This window comes from Anomaloglossus baeobatrachus, chromosome 5 (genome assembly GCF_048569485.1).
Source record: "Anomaloglossus baeobatrachus isolate aAnoBae1 chromosome 5, aAnoBae1.hap1, whole genome shotgun sequence".
Taxonomy (NCBI): Eukaryota; Metazoa; Chordata; class Amphibia; order Anura; family Aromobatidae; genus Anomaloglossus; species Anomaloglossus baeobatrachus.
The window spans coordinates 389,822-414,051 of NC_134357.1; the positions used below are offsets into that span (position 1 = coordinate 389,822).

A 24,230-nucleotide genomic window follows, 5' to 3' on the forward strand; every position below is an offset into this window, starting at 1 on the left:
GAGAACCACTCCCTCATGCAGGATGGTAGCAGGTTCAGTTACATCAAGAGAATCGGAGAAGAAACTCCTAGAGAGGGCATCCGCCTTAATATTAGTGCCCGGAATATAAGAGACCACAAAATTAAAGTGCGTGAAAAACAAGGCCCATCTAGCCTGCCTGGGATTCAACCTCCTGGCTGATTCGAGATAGATCAAATTCTTATGATCGGTGAGTACAACAATTTGATGTCTCACCCCCTCCAGCCAATGTCTTTTATTCTTCAAAAGCCAAAAATACCCGATTCCCCACATCATAATTTCGTTCCGTGGTGAAAATTTTCGGGAAAAGAAGGCACAAGGTCTTATGTTAGAAGTCACAGGGTCCCTTTGAGACAAGACAGCCCCTGCTCCGATCTCTGACGCATCGATTTCCACCTGAAATCAGGCTGCCGCAAGACTGGAGAAGAAGTAAGCCTGCTTTTAAGCTCCTGAAAAGCCGAGACTGCCTCTGGAGACCAATTCACAACATCAGCTCCCTTTTTGGTCAAATCAGTCAATGGCTTGACAATACCAGAAAAATTACCTATGAATTTACGGTAGAAATTAGCAAAACCCAAAAACTTCTGAAGGGCTTTCAAAGTAGGCTGAACCCAATCGTGAATGGCCTGGACCTTTACCGGATAAATTTTAATAGAAGATGGGGACAAAATGAACCCCAAAAAAGAGATCTTTTGTACCCAAAAAGACATTTTGATCCCTTAACACTAGAAGTCCCAGAGAGGGGTCATTTAACATTTCTACCTTTTTAGAACCCAGAGACGGGTTGAATAACCTGAAGGATTTTAGCTAACATCCTATAATCACCGTCTTTTGTTCTGTAATTAAGGCCATTACTGTCGCACCACAGGATGCTGTTGTTTTCCATTGAGTTTAGCCATTTAGTTTCTAGTTAGTTCTATTCAGTTTATTGTATGTCAACTCTTTCGGGACTTCAGGGGGGAGCTCGAAATTTCTGGGACTTCTAGTGTTAACATACAGCGCATTGTCCCTAAGAACCTGAAACACTGTACGAACCTGTTCAACATGGGAATCCCAGTTGTCTGAAAATTCTAAATGTCGTCCAAATCGACAATCAAAAACTTGTCAACAAAGTCCCTGAAAATATAATTCATGAAAGATTGGAAGACTGAAGGGGCATTAGTGAGTCCCCCCCCCCCCTCCTCGAAGGTCGAGCTTAGTAAACCAACTAGCACCCTTCACTCTGGAAAACAGGTTGGAAATCGGAGGCAATGGATACTGATATTTAACCGTAATTTTTGTAAGGAGACGATGGTCAATACAGGGCCGCAATGAGCCTTCCTTCTTGGCCACAAAGAAAAAAACGACACCCAAAGGTGAAGATGACGGTCTGATGTGAGCCTTGTCCAATGACTTCTTAATAAAAGTCCACATAGCAACATGTTCAGGTACAGATAGGAAATTTACATCCAGGCACTAATTCAATAGGGCAATCATAGTCCCTATGTGGAGGCAAGGACGCACCCTCGGTCTGATTAAACACATCCATGAAATCCGACAAATAGTCAGGGACCTCCTGTGTCTGAGATGAAATAGAAAAAACAGGAGTATCACTATGCACACATTGATAGCCCCAACTAGTCACAGACAATGATGTCCAATCCAGAACTGGACTATGGGTTTGCAACCAAGGGAATCCCAGTACCAAAATGTCATTTTCTATTTCAAAAATTGAATGTTAATTTAACTTTAGATTATAATTTGACTAATTGTTGTTAAATTTTACTGTGTGAACAATTTTTGTTTGAACCAAATTTTAAAATAAAAAATATGTAAACAAAATCATTCAAATTATGGAACACCAAAAACTTACAAACCTCCTGATGGTCTGGTGTGACCCGCATCGTCACCTGGGTCCAAAACAGGGGCTTATTTTCAGCTAAAGGAGTAGCATTAATACCCCTTAAAGGGATAGGAGTATGCAAAGGTACCATAGGGAAACCAAAACGCTCAGCAAAACCAAAATCCATCAAGTTTAGGGCAGCTCCTGAATCAACAAAAGCCATAGCAGAAAATGACGACCGGCAATAGATCAAAGAAACTGACAAAAGCAACATAGGCTGTATATTGCCCAAAGTAAATAAACTGGCAAATCGTTTTTCGCGCTTAGGGCAGACGGAAATAGTATGAGGCGTATCCACAGAAAGAACATAGCTTATTACGCCGTCTAAAACCCTGCCGTTCTGCCCTAGAAAGGACCCTATCACACTGCATAGGCTCCGGAGACTTCTCTGAGAGCGACACTTCTGCTCGCATTGTTTTACGTTCACGTAAACGTCTGTCAATCTGAATGGCCAATGACCTAGTGATTGAGACCAGAGGGGACAGGAAAGCCCACCATAACATCCTTTACAGGCTCTGCCAACCCCTTCCGAAAAAGAGCCGCATTGTTCTATTTAGCAAGGACCGCCCACTTATGAACTTTCTGACAATATGTCTCTGCGGGTTCCTGACCCTGCATCAAAGCCAATAATGTCTTCTCTGCTTGATCAGTAGCATTGGTTTCATCATATAACAACCCTAGAGTCTGAAAAAAAAATCCACATCAGCAAGAATAGGATCCTCAGGCACTAGGGAAAAAGCATGGAGGACCCTGAGGACTTTGGTTTCAAGGAAAAAAATAACTTACAATTGTTCTTAAAGTTAAAAAATTTAGACCAATCCCCAGAAAACAAATCAGTGACAGGGATCTTAGGTTCTATAGTAGGTGTCTGAGCAAGATAATCGGATCTACCCTTAACCCGAGAAGCAAGCTGATCAACTTGCTCAGCTAATTGTGTAACATCCATTGCAGCACAAGATCCTCCACGGCACCCAGAAAAAAAGAAAAAAAAATACACACAAAAAAACATTCTGACATTTTTTTTTCTTTTTTCCTTCTTTTGAGTACCCTAGTATCTAAATATGGCCAGTGCTATTGTTATGATTCAATGACCGAGGAGGATCAGAGAAAAGGTCAAACACACTGGGAGACCCAGAGTGATACCAGAGTGGTTGGAATCTTAGTGGACTGCAGACCTCACACTGACCCACAACTAGAAGTAGCCGTGGGACGTTCCTACGATGACCTGGTCGCCTCGACAGAGCCGGAGAACTTAGTTATTCCTACAGAGATATACAAGAAAAGCTAATCGGCCTCGGAGCAGTCCCCCAAAGATATAGATAGCCCCCCACATATAAAGATTACAGTGATTATAGGAAAACACAATACACAGGAAGAAAACAGATTCAGCAAAGATGAGGCCCAAACTATCTATATAGAAAAGGATAAAGAAGAGCACTGTCTGCAGCCGTGCAAAACCCTAGAAAATACCAATATGCCTGATATGGAAAAATACTGAGTCCACACGGACTCTTCCCCCACTATATCAGTACTCTGGTGTTACTGGGATCCAAGCAAAACACTAATATAGAGGAGGGACTGAAATCAAAACCAAGCATGACAAAACAAAATATATTGCAGAAATGAAGCAAGGTACACAGACATTCCCAGCAGGGAATGATCTAACTCCACCCAGACTCCACACAAGCAAAATCCGAAAATAAGCCTTAAGGCTGCTTTACATGCAGCGTCATTGCTAGTGATATCGCTCGTGAAAGCACCCGCCCCCATCGTTTGTGCGTCACGGGCAAATCGCTGCCCATGGCGCACAATATTGCTAGGACCCGTCACACATACCTTCATAACGACGTCACTATGGCCGGCGAACAGCCTCTTTTCTAAGGGGGCGGTTGTGTGGCGTCACAGCGAGGTCACACGGCAGGCGTCCAATAGAAGCTGAGGGGCGGAGAGCAGACACATGAAAGTCACGCCCACCTCGTTGCCGGAGGACACAGGAACGCTGCTGTTCGTCATTTCCAGGGTGTCACACGAAGCGATGTGTGCTGCTTCAGGAAAGATGAACAACCTGCGACCAGCAACGATTTTTTTGAAAATGAACGACGTGTCAACGGTTAGGTGAGTATTTTTGATCGTTAACACTCGCTCATAGGTTTCACACGCAACGACGTCGCTAACAACGCCGGATGTGCGTCACGAATTCCGTGACCCCGACGACATATTGTTAGCGATATTGTTGCGTGTAAAGCCCCCTTTAGTACCTAAACCGAAAACAACAAGTAATAAGAAGCAATCAGCAGGGTACAAAGACCCGACTTATCTGTAATGAGTCCAGGCAGAAACAGAAGGTTAGGCTGGCTCCAGGATGTCCTAAAACATAGGAGGAAACATTGAGCACTGGCCAGGAACAAGAGAACACTACAGTTATATAGGCCAGTCAGAACAACCTGATTTCCAATCCTCATCAACTGTCTGGCTTCTATTAAGCAAGCCAAAACTCCACTACCAACCAACATTGGCCACAAGAGGGAGCCCAAAATTGGAACCTAGTCCAAATGTGTTCACAACAGCAGGCACCTCCTCCATTATCATCATTTATCCTCTGGTCAGTGCAGGCGCCTCCTCCATCATCATCATCTTCTGGTCAGTGCAGGCGCCTCCTCCATTATCATCATCATTATCATGTGGTCAGCGCAGGCGCCTTCTCCATTATTATCATCATCATCATTATCATCTGGTCAGTGCAGGCGCCTTCTCCATTATCATCATCATTATCCTCTGGTCAGCGCAGGCGCCTCCTCAATTATCATCCTCTGGTCAGCGCAGGCGCCTCCTCCATTATCATCATCCTCTGGTCAGAGCAGGCGCCTCCTCCATTGTCATCATCCTCATCCTCTGGTCAGTCCAGGCGCCTCCTCATAGTAACATAGTTTCTAAGGCTGAAGGAAGACCTTATGTCCATCTAGTTCAGCCTACTTTAGTGCCGCTGTTCTCCGGTGTTGAACCTGTGGAAGGCAAAAACCCACAGAGTAGAAGCCAGATTTCTTCATGGGGAAAACAATTCTTTCCCAACTCCTAAGCTGGGTCAACTATCTCCATTATCATTATCATCATCATCCTCTGGTCAGTGCAGGCACCTCCTCCATTATCATCATCCTCTGGTCAGTGCAGGCACCTCCTCCATTATAATCCTCTGGTCCGTGCAGGCGTCTCCTCCATTATCATAATCATTATCCTCTGGTCAGACGCCTCCTCCATTATCATCATTATCCTCTGGTCAGACGCCTCCTCCATTATCATCATTATCCTCTGGTCAGTGCAGGCGCCTCCTCCATTATCATCATCATTATCCTCTGGTCAGTGCAGGCGCCTCCTCCATTATCATCATCATCCTCATCTCAGCGCCGGTGCCTCCTCAATTATCATCCACTCTGGTCAGTGGTAGAGGATTTTAAATGTCTTTCATAATTTTTCATAATGTATTGAGAGTAATTGAAGAAAATCTAAAATCCATTCACCTCTTAAAGATGTCGGCCACTTTCTTTTGTTAGTGCAGATTTCATCACATACTGACCAGCACTTCTGGTCATGTGGCCAGGCCCTCCCGTGGCGCGGCCAGGGCCTCCCATCAGCCTCCTCCAATGGTAAAACGCCTAATATGGTAAAAGTTCTTTTCTATTGGAGAAGGCTGATGGGCATGTCTAGTCACGCCTCCACCAGCAGCCACTGTATGGACAGAAGTGCTGTATGTGAGGACAGTAGATGGGCCATGTGTCCCCCGGGTTCTGTATAAACTATTACAGGGAGGCGGTGGGCTGCCGGTTCTGTGCAGACCCTAATTCCCCAGTAAAGCTTTCTGGCTCATGGCTGACAGCTCAGGGATGAATGGTAGATTAGCTGCTTTAATACTGTTGCCCATATATCCAGGTAGAGGTGCTGTGGATGCCGCTAGCTGCAGGGGACCCATTTTCTAACTTTTTTTTTTGTTGTATTTGTGGGCAGATTTAGAGGCTTTCTTGCTTGACTGCCGCTGTTTTCTGACATTTTTTTTCTAGCAGAACTTTGGGTTGATGGTCATTTGGTCTTGTATTGTATTTAGTCTCTCGTCCTTCAGTTTCCAGTATGATAATAGTGCAATAATGTCTGTGTGTTGTGTTTATTAACAGATATGCACGGAAAGACGTTCTTCCCCTGGGGAAGTTCTCCCTGAACCTCAGCGGTTGTCCACGGAGTGGCGGCTTCTCCCGACATTTGTATGGCATTATGCAGCAGATTGTGCCTGTGGTAAGCTTCGGGGCTCTATTTGAAAATAACTGGCTCATTATCAGAACCATTTGGGTGTAATTCTTCTGACTCAAGATTCCTAATAGTTCTTCTTTCTATGCAGTCACATTATCTGCCAATGACGATAGAAAACATGAACCTCTCTCGCTTCATCCCTCGTAAAGATTACTCAGCAAACCGTCTGGTGAGTGGCCTCCTGCAGCTGCCATCACACACATTACTGCTGGTGGATGAGACCGTCCTGGAGCAGGGCCAACTCAGCACAACAGGTCAGTGGTGTGGGCCAACAGCTCTGTTGAAGGAGTGACAGGTCAGTGGAGGAAGGACTGAAGAGGGACAGCGGGTCAGTGTAGGAAGGGCTGAAGAGAGACGGCGGGTCAGTGGAGGAAAGGCTGAAGAGGGATGGCAGGATTTTGGAGGAAGGTCTGAAGAGGGACGGCGGGTCTTTGGAGGAAGGGCTGAAGAGGGACGGCGGGTTAGTGGAGGAAAGGCTAAAGAGAGACGGCAGGTCTTTGGAGGAAGGGCTGAAGAGGGACTGCGGGTCAGTGGAAGAAGGGCTGAAGAGTGACGGCGGGTCCTTGGAGGAAGTGCTGAAGAGTGAAGTCAGTTTTTTGCAGGAAGGATTGAAGAGAGACTGCGGGTCAGTGGAGGAAGGGCTGACGAGGGATGGCGGGTCAGTGGAGGAAGGGCTGAAGAGAGATGGTGGGTCAGTGGAGGAAAGACTGAAGAGGGATGGCTGGTCAATGGAGGAAGGGCTGAAGAGGGACGGCGGGTCAATGGAGGAAGGCTGAAGAGGGATGGCGGGTCAGTGGAGGAAGGGCTGAAGAGGGACGGCGGGTCAGTGGAGGAAAGACTGAAGAGGGGTGGCGGGTTAGTGGAGGAAGGGCTGAAGAGGGATGGCGGGTCAGTGGAGGAAGGGCTGAAGAGGTACGGCGGGTTAGTGGAGGAAAGACTGAAGAGGGGTGGCGGGTTAGTGGAGGAAGGGCTGAAGAGGGACGGCGGGTCAGTGGAGGAAGGACTGAAGAGGGATGGTGGGTCAGTGAAAGAAGCGCTGAAGAAGAGGGACGGCGGGTCTTTGGAGGAAGGGTTGAAGAGGGACGGCAGGTCTGTGCAGGAAGGATTGAAGAGAGACGGTGGGTCAGTGGAGGAAAGGCTGAAGAAAGATGGCAGGTCTTTGGAAGAAGGACTGAAGAGGGACGTCGGGTCTTTGGAGGAAGGGCTGAAGAGGGATGGTGGGTCTTTGGAGGAAGGGTCTTGTATAGTATTCACAATCCTCTCTGTTCATCAGGAGTTCATAATCTGACTGCACTGGGTAACCTGATCACTTGGCAGAAGGTGGACTACGATTTCAGTTACCATCAGATGGAGTTCCCCTGTAATATTAATGTCCTGGTCACCTCAGAGGGCCGCTCTCTGCTTCCAGTGAGTATAGTTTATCCCTCACTATGGTACCCCACCCATGTTAATGTCATTTTATAGTGCCCTCTATCACTTATGAAGCATGCTAAGGTTTTGCGCAGTGATGGCGTACCAGAGATTGTCCAGCTATCCTAATAAAAGATAAGAGAAGTTAAAGACCCCTCCCCCCCTTCCCAAGTATTTTTCTGGATCCTACCAGGACAGGATTGTGACAGATTGTCTTACCAGCTATTACTGGCTGCCCAATGGTCCTGTATCTTGAGACCTAGCGATGCCAACCTTCCTTGATCATGAAGGACCTCTGGTTGCAGACGTTTCCTGGCTGAGTTGGAGAACATATTCCTGGGGGCGATATAGATATAAATGAATAAATATTATTATTATAGATTCACTAGTTAGGTTTTGGTAACACAGATATTGCCGCAGCCCACTCTATGCAGTGTTTTCCAGTGTCCTGGCTCCCGGAGGTGGGATGCTGTGGGTATGTGCACTGAGATGTAGCATTAATAACTCTACTCCAAGCAGTTGTGTGTCCTTACAATGCAGGGTCCATGATCTTGCTCTGAATCTGTGAAGCACAGTGCGTATCGGCCCTGACACCAATTGGTCATGGCTTCTTCAGAAGCCTCTTGTCTCGGGAAGTCTCTAAATGAACTTTTAGTGGTGTTGCTTTCTTTTCTGTGCCTGTAGAGTAATCGTCGTAGAAGGCAATTATGTGTGGCATCTGATGCAGAAAGTTCCAGAGCCAAATGTTTGAGGGCTTAGGGCCTCACCAAAATGTGTGCCAGATAATTCCAGAAGATGGGCAGCGCCCAAAGAAGAAATTGGGTTTTATCCAGGAAAAATAAGAATCTGCTTCTTTTGACATAAGATATTTGTCACCTAGGGATAAAATTCCAGGTAATTGATGTTTAACCCCTTCATGACATTGGACATACCAGTAAGCGTTCCCGCAAGTGGACGTACTGCTACATCCTGGTGATTGCGCGGGCACAGAATCTTAAGTGATAGCAGAGCTCCAGCTGTCACAGCCATGGCTAGTGCCCACACAATCCCCATTGAGAGCTCAGCGCACCAGCAGTCACAGCCATGGCTGGTGCCCGAACCCCCTCTGGCTGTTTAACACTCGCAATCACAGCATTTAGGAGATTGAGAGAGGGAGTGGACTCCCTCTTTCACCTGAACAGGACCCCCACAACATGATCATGGGGAGCCATTGGTTGCCATTCCAGCAGGAGGTCAAATAACCTGATCTGTCAGCTACGGTGGCCTGTGAAAACATGTGAAGAGCATATTGTAAAGGGCATTTTGCCAGTGTAACACTGACAGGTCTAAAGTATTGCAATGCATTATATCAGTGATGAGACCTATAAGTTAGTCTCAGAGAGGGATGAAGTATAAAAACAAAGTTTCTTATTAAATATTTTTTTAAAAAAACACAAAATAAAGAACAAAAAAATACTAGGCAAATAAATACAAATATTTTTGCAATAACAAAAATAAAGTGCTCACATTTGGTATTGTCGTGTCTGTAATGACCGAAACTATAAAACTGCCACAGTAGTTAAAGGGGCTGACCAGTCTAAAGTGATAAGTCTGCAGTGTGTGTGTGTCACTCTGTGACTGCAGCCTTATGAATCCTCCCAGTGCATGCACGTGCGCTGCGAGGCATTGCTCATATCTGACCCAGAAATGGCGGTTCAAGTGACCGCTATTGTGCAATATATAGGCGCGTCCGAGTAGTAGGCGTAGCCATCCTGTGGGCGCGGCCTTTCTCAATACATTTGTGTTGAGCGAAGCCACACCCTCTGGTCTGGTTGTGGCTGGGAACATGCATATTGCACAATTGTGTTCACGTGACTACAGTTCCCGGCTCAGAAGCCGGCAAAACCTCGTAGCGCACAGTGCATGCTCTGGGGGAGGTTCAGAAGTCTGCAGTCACAGAGGGGGGACACAGACTTATCACTTTACACCAGATAACCCCTTGTATTGACCTGTCTTGCTAAATTCTCCTAAAAAGGGGGCTGAAGATAGCAAGATACTATTTATTTTAATAGCACATGAATAGTCAATGGTACATAGGCATTAGAACTATTAGTCATAGAATCTTATAAAATGACAGAAATATGCATCAACATTACCGATATATGTTGCAGCAATCCTTTTCTCATCGGAGGGACTCGATTAATGTGAGAAGGAAAAACAACCCGGCCTCTTGCATCACAGGAACAGTGCGTACGTACACTTCAGTGTCCTGGAAGGTTTCCCTAACTTTAAGCGAGTCCGGTGTATTTTTATAGGAAAATTTGTAGTCGTGTGCAAATGCAGTATTGCAATTGTGAATGGTTAATTGGTGACCAGCATGTGACAGCTGAGTCATGTTCATGTAACTTGACCACAAGCTGCTGTGGACACCAGCAGCTTCCTGCACATTTCCTGCACATTTAGCCAGTTGACAACTGGTCGACCACAGTTTCCTGGAGATATTGCAAGGAGACGTTAATTTTACAGGCCAGCTTCCTTGCAACTGTTGTCAAATAACCACAAATTTCCTGACTGTGGAGCTGTAAACGTTACTTCCTCATTATCGTAGTTTTGCTTAAGATCTGTTTGACATTTATTCTTTGGTCATAGTGAAATTGGTTATCCAGAGGACATCTCTCTTTGATACTGAATTATTGATGGATCAAATAATATCTGGGATCACTATATCTTTTGATTATGATCCCTATCTACATCCCACTCATTCTTCAGTCATATCACATTGGTATCACATGACCCCTTCAGTGAACATTTTTATCAAGGATTTTTGATCAAACTGCTGGAAAAAAAAAGTGGCATAAAACGCAATCAAGAAGTGAAATGTAAAGAAATATGGTATCCATGAAAAGGTATCTGTTCCTGCGGTGGGGGGGAAGCCCCCACTCTGCTCCATCAGCTTAAAAATTAAAAAGCTGTAGCGCTTAGAATTTGGAAATGCAAAAACATTTTTTTTTCCCTTTTTTTTTTTTTTTTAATTTTTTTTTTTTCTTGTTGTTGTTGTGTAAAAGACACAACCTTAATATGACCTCACTGTATTTGCACTGACCCGAGGAATAAAGCAGTCTTAATACTTTTACCAAACCGTGAGCGGCCTAAAAAAATCCTAAATTGCTGTTTTTTTAATTCTGCCTCCTAAAAATCAGAACAAAAACGATCAACAAATTGTGCCTGAAAACGTAAAAAGTCAACTCGTCCCATAGAAAGCAAGCCCTAAACTTATAGCTCTCAAAATATGGGGTGATACAAAACTTTTTATATTGTATTTTTATTGTACGATAAGCAGACAAATGTAAAAACCCCAAATAAATCTGGTATCACTGTAATTGCACTGACCCGAAGAATAAAGACGCACTATCACTTATATCGCACGGTGTACGACACAACAAATAAAAGCAATTCTTGGACTGCTGTTGATTTGTTGATTCTGCCTCCAAAGATCGCAGTACGGCTCACATTTATCCTGTGCTCTACACTAAATGTTTAATCCTGGTTTTTGTGTAAATCTCTGTAAAAGGTGATTCAGACAGAAACCCCAACTGAAAATTCACTGAGGTGGAGGAAGTCACTGTGGTCTGTCCTATGACCCAGAGGTGTCCGTCTTGTCAGTGGTGCATAAAAGTGCGGTCGACCACATGCTGTGTAGAACAAAGTCCAGAGACTCTGCTGCCTCATTATAGTGATCCCTTGGTGGTTTCATCTGAATCGCGTTATTGAGAGATTTAGTTAGAAACCACAATGTAAGTATTCAGCGTAGAGCACAGGATAAATGTGATCCAGAATGTCATATAAATTGTTACTAATAAAACCTATTCTACAAAAAAAGTCCCCATTCTGTCATGTTAACAGAAATAATGATTAATATTCACTTACACACATAGGCGGGCTTTGCATGCTGCAACAATGTGTTACCAATGCTGCAGCGATAGTCCCGCCCCCGTCGCACGTGCGATATCTAGTGAAAGCTGCCGTAGCGATTATTATCGCTACGGCAGCTTCACACGCACTTACCTGCCGTGCGACGTCCCTCTGGCCGGCGACCCGCCTCCTTCCTAAGGGGCGGCCAATTGAAGCGGAGGGGCGGAGATGAGCAGGATGTAAACATCCCGCCCACCTCCGTCCTTCTCATTGCAGCCGGGAGGCAGGTAGGTGATGATCCTCGCTCCTGCGGCTTCACACACAGCGATGTGTGCTGCCGCAGGAGCGAGGAACAACATCGCACCTGTCGCTGCACCGGCATTATGGAAATGTCGGAGGCTGCAGCGATGATACGATAACGACGCTTTTGCGCTCGTTCATCGTATCAAAAAGGTTTTACACGTTGCGATATCGACTGCGACGCCGGATTTGCGTCACTTTCGATTTGACCCCATCGACATCGCACGTGCGATGTCGCAACGTGCAAAGCCGCCCTTACAGTGCCTTGCAAAAGTATTTGGCTCCCTTTTAAATTTTTCAACTTTTTCCCACATTTCAGGCTTCAAACATAAAGATAAAAATGTTAATGTTCTGGTGAAGAATCAACAACAAGTGGACACAATTGTGAAGGGGAACGATATTTATTGCTTATTTTAAATTTTTGTAAAAAACTGAAAATTGGGTCGTGCAATATTATTCGGTCCCTTTTACTTTCAGTGCAGCAAACTCACTTCAGAAGTGATTGAGGATCTCTGATCCAATGTTGTCCTAAATGACTGATGATAAATATAATCCCCTGTGTGTAATCAAGTCTCCGTATAAATGTACCTTCTCTGTGATAGTCTCAGTGTTCTGTGTAAAGTACAGAGAGCATCATGAAGACCAAGGAACACAACAGGCAGGTCCGTGATACTGTTGTGGAGAAGTTTAAAGCCGGATTTGGTTACAAAATGATTTCCACAACTTTACTCATCCCAAGAAGCACTGTGCAAGCGATCATATTGAAATGGAAGAAGTATCATACCACTGCAAATCTGCCAAGACCCCGCCGTCCATCCAAACTGTCATCTCAAACAAGGAGAAGACTGATCAGAGATGCAGCCAAGAGGCCCATGATCACTCTGGATGATCTTCAGCTGAGGTGGTAGAGTCTGTCCATAGGACAACAATCAGTCGTACACTGTACAAATCTGGCCTTTATGGAAGAGTGGCAAGGAGAAAAGAGAGCCATTTCTCAAAGATATCCATAAAAAGTGTCGTTTAACGTTTGCCACAAGGCACCTGGGGGACACACCAAACATGTGGAAGAAGGTGCTCTGCTCAGATTAAGCCAAAATCAAACTTTTTGGGCATAATGCCAAACGATATGTTTTGGCGTAAAAGCAACACAGCTCATCACCCTGAACACACCATCCCCCTGTCAAACATGGTGATGGCAGCATCATGGTTTGGGCCTGCTTTTCTTCAGCAGGGACAGGAAAGATGGTTAAAATTGATGGGAAGATGGATGGAGCCAAATACAGGACCATTCTTTAAGAAAACCTGTTGGAGTCAGCAAAGGACCGGAGACTGGGACGGAGATTTGTCTTCCAACAAGACAATGATCCAAAACATAAAGCAAAATCTACAATGGAATGGTTCACAAATAAACGTATCCAGGTGTTAGAATGGCCAAGTCACAGTCCAGACCTGAACCCAATCGAGAATCTGTGGAAAGAGCTGAAAACTGCTCACTGTTCACAAACGCTCTCCATCCAACCTCACTCAGCTCCAGCTGTTTACAAAGTAAGAATGGGCGAGAATTTCAGCCTCTCCATGTGCAAAACTGATAGACACATACCCCAAGAGACTTGTGCTGTAATCGCAGCAAAAGGGGGCGCTACAAAGGATTAACTTACAGGGGATGAATAATATTGCACGCCCCAATTTTCAGTTTATTTTTTACAAAAATTTAAAATAAGCAATACATTTCGTTGATCTTCACAATTGTGTCCACTTGTTGTTGATTCTTCACCAGAACATTAACATTTTATCTTTGTTTGAAGCCTGAAATGTGGGAAAAGGTTGAAAAAAATTAAGGGGGCTGAATACTTTCGCAAGGCACAGTATATAGCGCCATTAATTTCTCAGCACTTTACGTACATCTGCTACACTGTCCCCATTGGGGCTCATAATGTAAATTCCCTATTTGTATATCTTTGCAGTGTGGGAGGAAATCTGAGAACCCAGAAGAAACCCCAGACATGGAGAGAACATACAAACTCCATGCATTCAGTGGGTTTCCAGGGTACTGGTAGCACAAAGGCTCTGGAAGAGCGCCATGGCTCCTCGCCCCCCCAAAAGAAATCCAGCCAAATCTGTGCTCCCAAATCAAAATGCCTCGATCCCTTCTGATCCCCACAATGGGTCTGAAGCGCGTGTGGCCAAACAATACTATAGAGCCACATTTGGGGTATTGACATGTTAAGGTGGTGGAATTTTTACCTTTCCCCTCTTGTGAAAATGTAAAATCTGAGGCTAAAACAAAATGTTATTGGTAAAAATGTAATTTTCTTTACTGTCTCATGGTCTATATTCCCATGAAGCAGTATTGAAAGTGTAGTTTGTAAAATAGCATGACTTATGGGGGTCTCTGCTGTTCTGGCCCCTCAGGGGCTCTGCCAATGTGACATGGCACCCGCACACCATAAGATGGCGCTCCTTCCCTGCTGAGCTTTGCACTGTGCAGGGAAAGTATGGGGGACTGATGCACACAATTCGTTGTGCAATGGCTCCTATTAACCCTTTTAAAAATTATAATTTGGGGGCCAAAACAACATTTTAGTGAAAAAAATGTAATTATTTTTTCCCCATCCCCCATGACAGCACCACCAGAGAGAAAGTCCGCCCATCCAGGACAGGAAACACATTTAAAATAGAAGGGTGGCACCTCTTCTCCGCATCAGTTTTGGTTTTCCTGTCCTAGATGGGAGACCTCACGCTGGCTGCATTTGATGTCCCAGGGCTGAACCGTCACCGGAAAAATGGCATATCTGGCAGTGACGTCAGGGTACTCTGTCCTGGAAGCGCCTCCTCAGGTTGCTGCGGTGGTGGGCACAGGCATTGTAGGGTCGGACGGGGTCCTCTGATTAGCGTCACACTGGGCCTGCGTACGCGCACAGCTCCCACTTCAGGTGGGTAGCCCTGTCGCGAAGCGCAGGGGTGAAGATCCCAGCACTGCCATGCCACTGAACTGCCTTCTGGGTGGGCAGTGCGCTAATAATGCGGTCGCTAGAGGAAAGGCGCACAGGATGTGATGCGGCACCGACCCTGAAATGGTTCTCGGCACATACGCAGACTGCCGCAAGATGGTGCGCTCCATAGCTAGCATCGGCATTGAGAGATCGGATCCTATTTAAGGGAGCTCTGCTGAGAGTAATGGCATTCATGCTTCCTCCCACTATGGAGGAACAGCAGAGCCCAGAAGAGCAGCAGCAAGCTCGACCAAGAAGCGTGGATAGCAGCAAGAGCAAGTCCAGCCAAAAGTCCAGAGTTTCTTGGCAAGTGCAACCCTGTGATCCTGGCCCATCTTCAGATCCGGTATCTCTTGGTTTCGTGGGGGTAAGTCGCCATGGAGATGGAGCAGGGACTGGATGTGTGTTGTCAGCTCCTGGAAAGAAAAGGAGGGGAAGGATCTGAAGTAGCGATCCTGGTCCCTTGTATACTGCAGCAAGTTTGTGCTCCTGTGAACGGTGACACCTGGAACAGTCAACCTCTGCCCCTGTTCGGTGGAGAGGGCGGAGAGGCCCATCAGTAGGTTAGCAATGGTAGAAGGCGGCCATCTTGTGAGGAGTGATGCGGCGCCTGTAGAGGGTAAAGTACCCTGTGTTACAACCCAGAATAAGGTACCTTGTTCTCATCCACCTGTACTGAAGGCTATTTGACCGGTCCAGCGAGCTAGTTGGGGGTAGTTGGGTAATTGGACTAATCGGAATAACTTTTCTTTAATGGATGTGTATAAGCAAAGCCTGAACTGTGTTTACACAATTGACAACGGCGGATTGCACGGTGAGAAGATCCAAAAGGCCACAGGGTATGGTGACGCTCCCAAGGCCCCAATTATCCGGATCAAATCATCTGCAGAGACGGCTGAGTAACTAACAGTGTGAACAGACTCCTGTGATTGGGAGTGAAATACGTCTGTTTTACATGTTAGTTATGTGAATTTTATATTTATTTGCTCTCGCTGCGATCGGCTGAAATCGGCTACAACAGGATCCCGGAGGGTTAATTGACCGGGGTAGAATTAGGGTTATGAACCAGGAAAAAGGACACATCACTGCTTCTCTGTAGGAACTAGCCCTGTTCAGGTCCAGTCATATTTAGGGGAGGGAGCATCATTGTGGGCCTAAGGGAAGACCCCCTTTCACTGGGACCAGAGATATGTGGGCATTCTCCTGGTGGACCCAAGGGAAGACTCTCTCTCTCACTGGGGCCAGAGATATGTGTGCATTCTCCTGGTGGACCTAATGGAAGACCCCCTCTCACTGGGACAAGAGATATGTGGGCATTCTCCTGGTGGACCCAATGGAAGACTCCCTCTCACTGGGACCAGAGATATGTGGGCATTCTCCTGGTGGACCCAATGGAAGACCCACTCTCACTGGGACCAGAGGAACGGAAGTTTGTTTTGTTTTTCTTCGTCGCTCCATTGGGAGACCCAGACGATTGGGTGTATAGCTACTGCCTCCGGAGGCCACACAAAGCATTACACTAAAAAGTGTAAGGCCCCTCCCCTTCTGGCTATACACCCCCAGTGGGATCACTGGCTCACCAGTTTTCGGCTTTGTGCGAAGGAGGTCAGACATCCACGCATAGCTCCACTGTTTAGTCAGCAGTAGCTGCTGACTATATCGGATGGAAGAAAAGAGGGCCCATATGGGGCCCCCAGCATGCTCCCTTCTCACCCCACTGGTGGTTTGTAAGGTTGAGGTACCTATTGCTGGTACGGCGGCTGGAGCCCACATGCTGTTTTCCTTCCCCATCCCCCTGAGGGGCTCTGAGGAAGTGGGATCTTACCGGCCCCAAAGCCCTGAGGCCGGGCTCCATCCACAGACCCATTGAACCTGCTGGATGTGGAGCGGGAGTGCCGTTCAGGGACATGGCCCTGCACCATTCAGGTACTCTGTGTCCCCGTACACACAGGCACAGCACACTCCAGACTGGCTGGGTGTGCTAGTGCGCCGGGGACAGTAAAGGGTTACAGTCACTGCAGCCTAGCTGAGTGACTTTATTTATTGCGAACTACCGCGCCGGACGCTCCGGGAGCGGCGGCGCGGCTGGGACTTGTAGTGCGCCGGGGACTTAGCGCCGACCGCGCTTTTACGGCGGCGGCGCTTATAAATCCAGTCCCCGGCTTTTGCGGCCTAGCTCAGCTTCGTTCCCGCCCCCACCCTGTCAATCAGGGTAGGGGAGAGACGCTGTACAATCAGCAGCGCCGAGGGCTGGAGCCTTATTTACATGCTCCAGCCCTCTCACTAGACACTGTGGGACGCCGGTTTCCCGCTCTGACTTGGGGCACGCCCACGGCCCGCCCCTACTCACACGAGCTGGAGAAGGACGCCGGCAGCCATTCCTGCAGCCCGAGCTGAGAGAACGGACTCTGGGCAACCAACAGGACTAGGGCGACCACACACCCGCTTATAGGCGGGCGGTAAGCGGCACCTGGGGTGCTGACACTAAATACCGCAGTTTGTCTATTTGTATTTTAAGTACACTGCATAGGTCGCTATTTTGGGCTATATGCCCTCTTAGATGGCGACACATCAGCAGCAGGAAAGCATGGGTGCTAAGGCACAGGCTTTCTATGCTGCTTGTATTGCACGTACTGAAGTGTTCATGTGTATTTATGCTTGTATGCTATACACTGCACTGTACGGTCGCTAGTCTTGGCTATATTCGCCATAGAATGGCTAGACTACAGCAGCAGAAAAGCAAGGGTGCTGAGGCACAGGTTTTTTTCTATGCTGCTTGTATTGCAGGTGTTGCAGTGTTCATTTGTACTTATGCTTGTATGCTATACATTGCACTGTATGGTCGCTATTCTGGGCTATATTCCCCTAGATGGCTAGTCTACAGCAGCAGAAAAGCAGGCTTTCTATGCTGCTTGTATTGCATGTGCTGCAGTGTTCATTTGTACTTTATGCTTGTATGATATACATTGCACTGTACGGTCGCCATTCTTGGCTCTATAAATCGGCAGCAGCATATAAGCAACACAGGCTTTCGATGCTGTTTTTGCTGCATGTGATACTGTCCCACGACACTGAACCCCATTGTGTGCAATGCTCCCCTGTAGCACTTGGTCAGCCGGGGTCTCTACTTGACGTGGCCAAAAGAACCACCTCTCAACCCTGTCCAAGGACAGGGACGGAGTTGCAATGGGATAGAGACTTGCAGTCCGGACAGGCCATGGGCAATCTGGATCATTGCTCCCTGGCCACCCTCATTGGGAATAAAATCTGTGCTCCGGGGGGGTCCCAGGAGGCTCTCTGTATGATGAGGCAGACGTAGCTCATCAGGACTTTGATCCTGACACCGCTCTCACTCCGGATACACCGGATGGTGACGCCATAAGGAATGATCCTATAGCGTCCATCAATGGAATGTTGGATCTTTTCTCCCTCAGCTCCCCCAGCGGAGGAGTCAGCTTCACAGCAGGAGAAGTCCCATTTCAGTAGCTCAAACGTATATTGAGTATTGTTCTGGCCACGCTGACTTCAGAGAAGCAGTCCAGGAACACCACGCTTCCCAGATAAGCGTTTTCTCCAAACGTATTAAGGATACACGTTATCACTTTCCCCCTGACGTGGTCAGGCGTTGGACCCAGGGTCCAAAGGTGGATTCTCCAATCTCCAGGCTTGCGGCTAGAGCCATAGTTGCAGTGGAGATGGGACTTCACTTACAGATGCCATTGACAGACAGATGGACTCTGGTTGAAATCTGTCTATGAGGCTATCGGCGTGTCGGTTGCTCCGGCATTCACAGCCGTATGGGCACCCTAAGCTTTTCAGCTGTTCTTACGCAGCTGGTCTTGAGCACAGGTACATCTGTGCCGCAGGGGCGTCCGTAACCTCGCAATGTCTGCATTGCGACTTACCCTATTAATGCTGTCCTGGAAGGACAGTCGAGGTTTCGGTCCTTCCCAGGCTCGGGCAGGTCCCAATTGTCCTCGTCCAAAAGGGCTGAAAAGCCTCAGAGGGGCTCAGCTGCCGGCCGGGCTCAATCACGCCCAAGGAAGGCAGCCGGAGGAACCGCTACCAAGGCGGTCTCCTCATGACTCTCAGCTCTCTCATCTTTCCGCATCCGCGGTTGATGGCAGACTCGCTCGCCTTTGGCGACATTTAGCTGCCACAGGTCACAGACCGGTGGGTGAGGGACAGTGTGCCCACGTGCACAGGACAGAGTTCTGTTCTCGTCCTCCGACTCGATTCTTCAGAACGTCCCCACCTCCCCACCGAGCAGATGCTCTTCTGCAGGCAGAAGGAGTGGTAATCCCGGTTCCTCTTCAGGAACAAGACACGGTTTTCCTCCAATCTGGTGGTGGTGCCAAACAAGGATGGCTCTTTCCGTTCCGTTCTGGACCTAAAACTGCTCAACAAGCACGTGGAGGCCAGGCGGTTCCGGATGATACCCTCCGCTCCGTCATTGCCTCAATGTCTCAAGGAAATTTCCTAGCATCAATAGACATCGAAGATGCTTATCTCCACGTGCCGATTGCTGCAGAGCACCAATGTTTTTCTACATTTCGTGATAGGAAACGACCATCTTCAGTTCGTAGCTCTGCCATTCGGGCTGGCGACAGCCCCACGGGTGTTCGCCAAGGTCATGACGGCAGTGGTAGCAGTCTTGCACTCACAGGGACACTCTGTGATCCCTTACTTGGACGATCTACTTGTCAAGGCACCCTCTCAAGAGGCATGCCAACTCAGCCTGAATGTTGCGCTGGAGACTCTCCAGACGTTCGGGTGGATCATCAACTTCTCAAAGTCAAACCTGTCACGACCCAATCACTAACGTATCTTGGCATGGAGTTTCATACCCTCTCAGCGGTAGTGAAGCTTCCGCTGGACAAGCAGCGGTCACTACAGACTGGGGTGCAGACTCTCCTTCAAGGTCAGTCGCACTTCTTAAGACGCCTCATGCACTTCCTCGGGAAGATAGTGGCGGCAATGGAGGCGGTTCCGTTGCGCAGTTTCATCTGCGTCCACTTCAATGGGACATTCTCCGCCAATGAGACGGGAAGTCAACATCCCTGTACAGGAAAGTATCCCTTTCACAGACGGCAAGGACTCTCTGCAATGGTGGCTTCTTCCCACCTCATTATCACAGGGAAGATCCTTCCTACCACCGTCTTGGGCGGTGGTCACGACAGACGCGAGTCTGTCAGGGTGGGGAGCGGTTTTTCTCCACCACAGGGCTCAGGGTCCGTGGACTCAGCAGGAGTCCACCCTTCAGATCAATGTTCTGGTAATCAGAGCAGTGTATCTTGCCCTACTAGCCTTCCAGCAGTGGCTGGAAAGAAAGCAGATCCGAATTCAATCGGACAACTCCACAGCGGTGGCATACATCAATCACCAAGGGGGGACACGCAGTCGGCAAGCCTTCCAGGAAGTCCGGCGGATTCTGATGTGGGTGGATGCCACGGCCTCCACCATATCCGCAGTTCACATCCCCGGCGTAGAAAACTGGGAGGCAGACTTCCTCAGTCGCCAGGGCATGGACGCAGGGGAATGGTCCCTTCACCCGCACGTGTTTCAGGAAATCTGTCGCCGCTGGGGAAGGCCGGACGTCGACCTAATGGCGTCCCGGCACAACAACAAGGTCCCAACCTTCATGGCACGGTCTCGCGATCAAAGAGCGCTGGCGGCAGACGCCCTAGTGCAAGATTGGTCGCAGTTCCGGCTCCCTTATGTGTTTCCACCTCTGGCACCCTTGCCCAGAGTGCTACGCAAGATCAGATCCGATTGCAGCCGCGTCATACTCGTCGCCCCAGACTGGCCGAGGAGGGCGTGGTATCCGGATCTGTGGCAGCTCACGGTCGGCCAACCGTGGGCACTACCAGACCGACCAGACTTACTGTCCCAAGGGCCGTTTTTCCATCGGAATTCTGCGGCCCTGAACCTGACTGTGTGGCCATTGAGTCCTGGATCCTAGCGTCTTCAGGATTATTCCACGGGGTCGTTGCCACCATGAGACAGGCTAGGAAGCCCACGTCCGCTAAGAACCACAGAACGTGGAGGATATTCTTATCCTGGTGCTCTGCTCAGGGAGTGTCTCCCTGGCCATTTGCATTGCCTACCTTTCTTTCTTTCCTGCTATCTGGGTTAGAAAAAGGTTTGGCGCTCGGCTCCCTTAAAGGTCAGGTATCGGCGCTATCCGTCTTTTTTCAGAGGCGTTTGGCACGCCTTCCTATGGTGCGCACATTCCTACAGGGGGTTTGCCATATCGTTCCCCCGTGCAAGCGGCCGTTAGATCCATGGGATCTGAACAGGGTACTAGTTGCCCTCCAGAAGCCGCCCTTCGAGCCTCTGAGGGAGGTTTCACTTTCTAGACTATCCCAGAACGTGGCTTTTCTGGTAGCGATCACATCTCTTCGGAGAGTGTCTGAGCTGGCAGCGCTGTCATCCAAGACTCCCTTCCTGGTCTTCCACCAGGACAAGGTAGTGCTGCGCCCCATTCAGGAGTTTCTCCCGAAGGTGGTATCCTCTTTTCATCTTAATCAGGATATCTCCTTGCCTTCGTTTTGTCCTCATGCAGTTCATCGGTATGAGAAGGATTTACATTTGTTAGATCTGGTGAGAGCACTCAGAATCTACATTTCCCGCACGGCGCCCTTGCGCCGTTCGGATGCATTCTTGGTCCTTGTCGCTGGTCAGCGCAAAGGGTCGCAGGCTTCTAAGGCCGCCCTGGCTCGATGGATCAAGGAACCAATTCTTGAAGCCTACCGTTCTGCTGGGCTTCCGGTTCCATCAGGGCTGAAGGCCCATTCAACCAGAGCCGTGGGTGCTTCCTGGGCATTACGACACCAGGCTACGGCTCAACAGGTGTGCCAGGCACCTACCTGGTCGAGTCTGCACACTTTCACCAAACATTATCAGGTGCATACCTATGCTTCGGCGGACGCCAGCCTAGGTAGAAGAGTCCTGCAGGCGGCAGTTGCCTCCCCGTAGGGGAGGGCTGTCTTCGCAGCTCTAACATGAGGTATTTCTTTACCCACCCAGGGACAGCTTTTGGACGTCCCAATCGTCTGGGTCTCCCAATGGAGCGACGAAGAAGAAGGGAATTTTGTTACTTACCGTAAATTCCTTTTCTTCTAGCTCCTATTGGGAGACCCAGCACCCGCCCTGTTGTCCTTCGGGATTTTTGGGTTGTTTCGGGTACACATGTTGTTCATGTTGAACGGTTTTTCAGTTCTCCGATGTTACTCGGAGTGAATTTGTTTAAACCAGTTATTGGCTTTCCTCCTTCTTGCTTTTGCACTAAAACTGGTGAGCCAGTGATCCCACTGGGGGTGTATAGCCAGAAGGGGAGGGGCCTTACACTTTTTAGTGTAATGCTTTGTGTGGCCTCCGGAGGCAGTAGCTATACACCCAATCGTCTGGGTCTCCCAATAGGAGCTAGAAGAAAAGGAATTTACGGTAAGTAACAAAATTCCCTTCTTTTCTCTTAATCCAAGGAATGTCCCTGCAGTGGTGGATAGTCCGTGGCTTGAATGGCACATAATGTCTTAATTAAACTTTCCACCTGATCTTTATGGCTCTAAAGTCGTTACAAAAGGCAGTCCAAGGCAAATCTCATGTGAGCAGTTTTACCCCTTACTTGTTAAAAATAAGTTGATTCAGCTACCCTAAAGTCTGTCTGTGGATGGTCCTTTGTTTCTTCCTAAGAGAGAAGACTTTCTATCTCAATTTCTGCTGTCCTACAAAAGAATAGACAATCTGTACCTACCTGACTGCCTGTTTGCTGAGAATGCTGTGAGGCCTTTCAGATAAATGTCATTGATACTCTGCTAGTAAAGGCCCCGTCACACACAACGAGCTCGCTAACGAGATCGTTGCTTAGTCACAGTTTCTGTGATGTCGCAACGATCTCTCCAGCGATCTCGTTATGTGTGACACCTACCAACGATCAGGCCCCTGCTGTGAGATTGCTAGTCGTTCCCGAATGGTCCAGACCATTTTCTTCAAAGGTGATGTCCTGCTGGGCAGGACACATGGCTGTGTTTGACGCTATGTGACAGGGTCCCAATGACTGCCGAGATTGTTATACAGGTCGCTACTGCGACCTGTATCATTACTGCGTCGTTGGTAAGGTCTGACTGTTTGACATCTCACCAGTGACCTCCCAGTGACTTACCAGCGATCCTTATGAGGTTGTATCGTTGTCTGGATCGCTGGTAAGTCGTTGTGTGTGACCGGGCCTTAAGTCGAAATAAGGCTACTCTTTCAATCTGCCAGAAAATCTGCAGATGGTTACTTGGTGTGGACCTTGTTCCCTCTGCAGCCAAATTTACCTCAAGTCTTAGGCTTTCTTCAAGTGGATCTACAAGAAAGGCGATCAACAAGTATTCTAAAAGTTCAAGTGGCAGTGTTACTTCTATCTTTGATTCCCAACTAGCTAACCACTGTTGGATGCAGAGTTGTTTTAGGGTTTTTTAAACCAATGACTAGAATAAGAATAAAGAACCATTCTCCTTAATGAGATCTCTATCTAGTTTTTGAAGGATTATCCAACCCACCCTTTTGAGGCTTTAGGAGAGATATTCCTAACCTTTCAGGCCTTTTTTAAAGTTGTCTTCCTAATGGCAATTACATGGACATATAGCGTGAGGGAACTCCAGGTTCTGTCATCCTAGAACCTTTCCATCTTGACCAAGGTGGTAACAGATTTCAATCGTCCACAATATTATTCTTTTAAGATCCCAAGACCAGCAAAGAAGAGTTCCAGACACTCAGAAAGGCCATCTTGTCTCTTACCAATCCTGTAGGAGCGTGACTAACCTATTCCTGCAATTTCAAGGTCCTAATAAAGTGCTTAAAGCTTGTATTTGGCACTGGTGATATGAGTTCAGCCAGGTATATTTGACTCTGAAACATTGCAACATTTCAGAGAAAAAAAAATATTTTAAAAGCCATGGAAGACCGAGCCATGCTGGAGAACAGTTGGACAAGTGTGTTCCTGGTGGCTTCTCCACAGCTGCTGCACTACAGTCTCTCCCTTCAAAGTAGCGCGTGGGGAGGAGATGCCAGGAACCCCCCTGTCCGACTACTCTGGCGTGGATCAGACAGCATGTTTCGGCTATCAGAATCTCTTTAAAGATTCTATCGCCACCATCTCTAGATGGCTGAAATTAGCTAAAGGTACCGTCACACATAACGAGATCGCTAGCGAGATCGCAGCTGAGTCACCGTTTGGTAACGCAGTAGCGATCCCGTTAGCGATCTCGTTATGTGTGACACCTACCAGCGATCAGGCCCCTGCTGTGAGGTCGCCGGTCGTTGCAGAATGGTCCAGGCCATTTTCTTCAAAGGCGATGTCCTGCTGGGCAGGACACATCGCTGTGTTTGACACTGTGTGACAGGGTCACAGTGACTGCTGAGATCGTTATACAGGTCGCTACTGCGATCTGTAT

General features: G+C 47.8%; 1 protein-coding gene across 2 annotated transcripts in view; it reads left to right on the plus strand.

The window, feature by feature from the left end:
• The window catches only part of MCMBP (minichromosome maintenance complex binding protein), a 229,680-nt gene that overhangs the window by 182,861 nt on the left and 22,589 nt on the right, over positions 1-24,230 (plus strand). For both annotated transcript variants that reach the window (XM_075348130.1, XM_075348131.1), the window contains 3 exons: positions 6,064-6,181; positions 6,285-6,450; positions 7,470-7,603. In XM_075348130.1, coding sequence (XP_075204245.1) covers positions 6,064-6,181; positions 6,285-6,450; positions 7,470-7,603 — 418 coding nt within the window. The remainder of the gene's footprint in view (positions 1-6,063; positions 6,182-6,284; positions 6,451-7,469; positions 7,604-24,230) is intronic.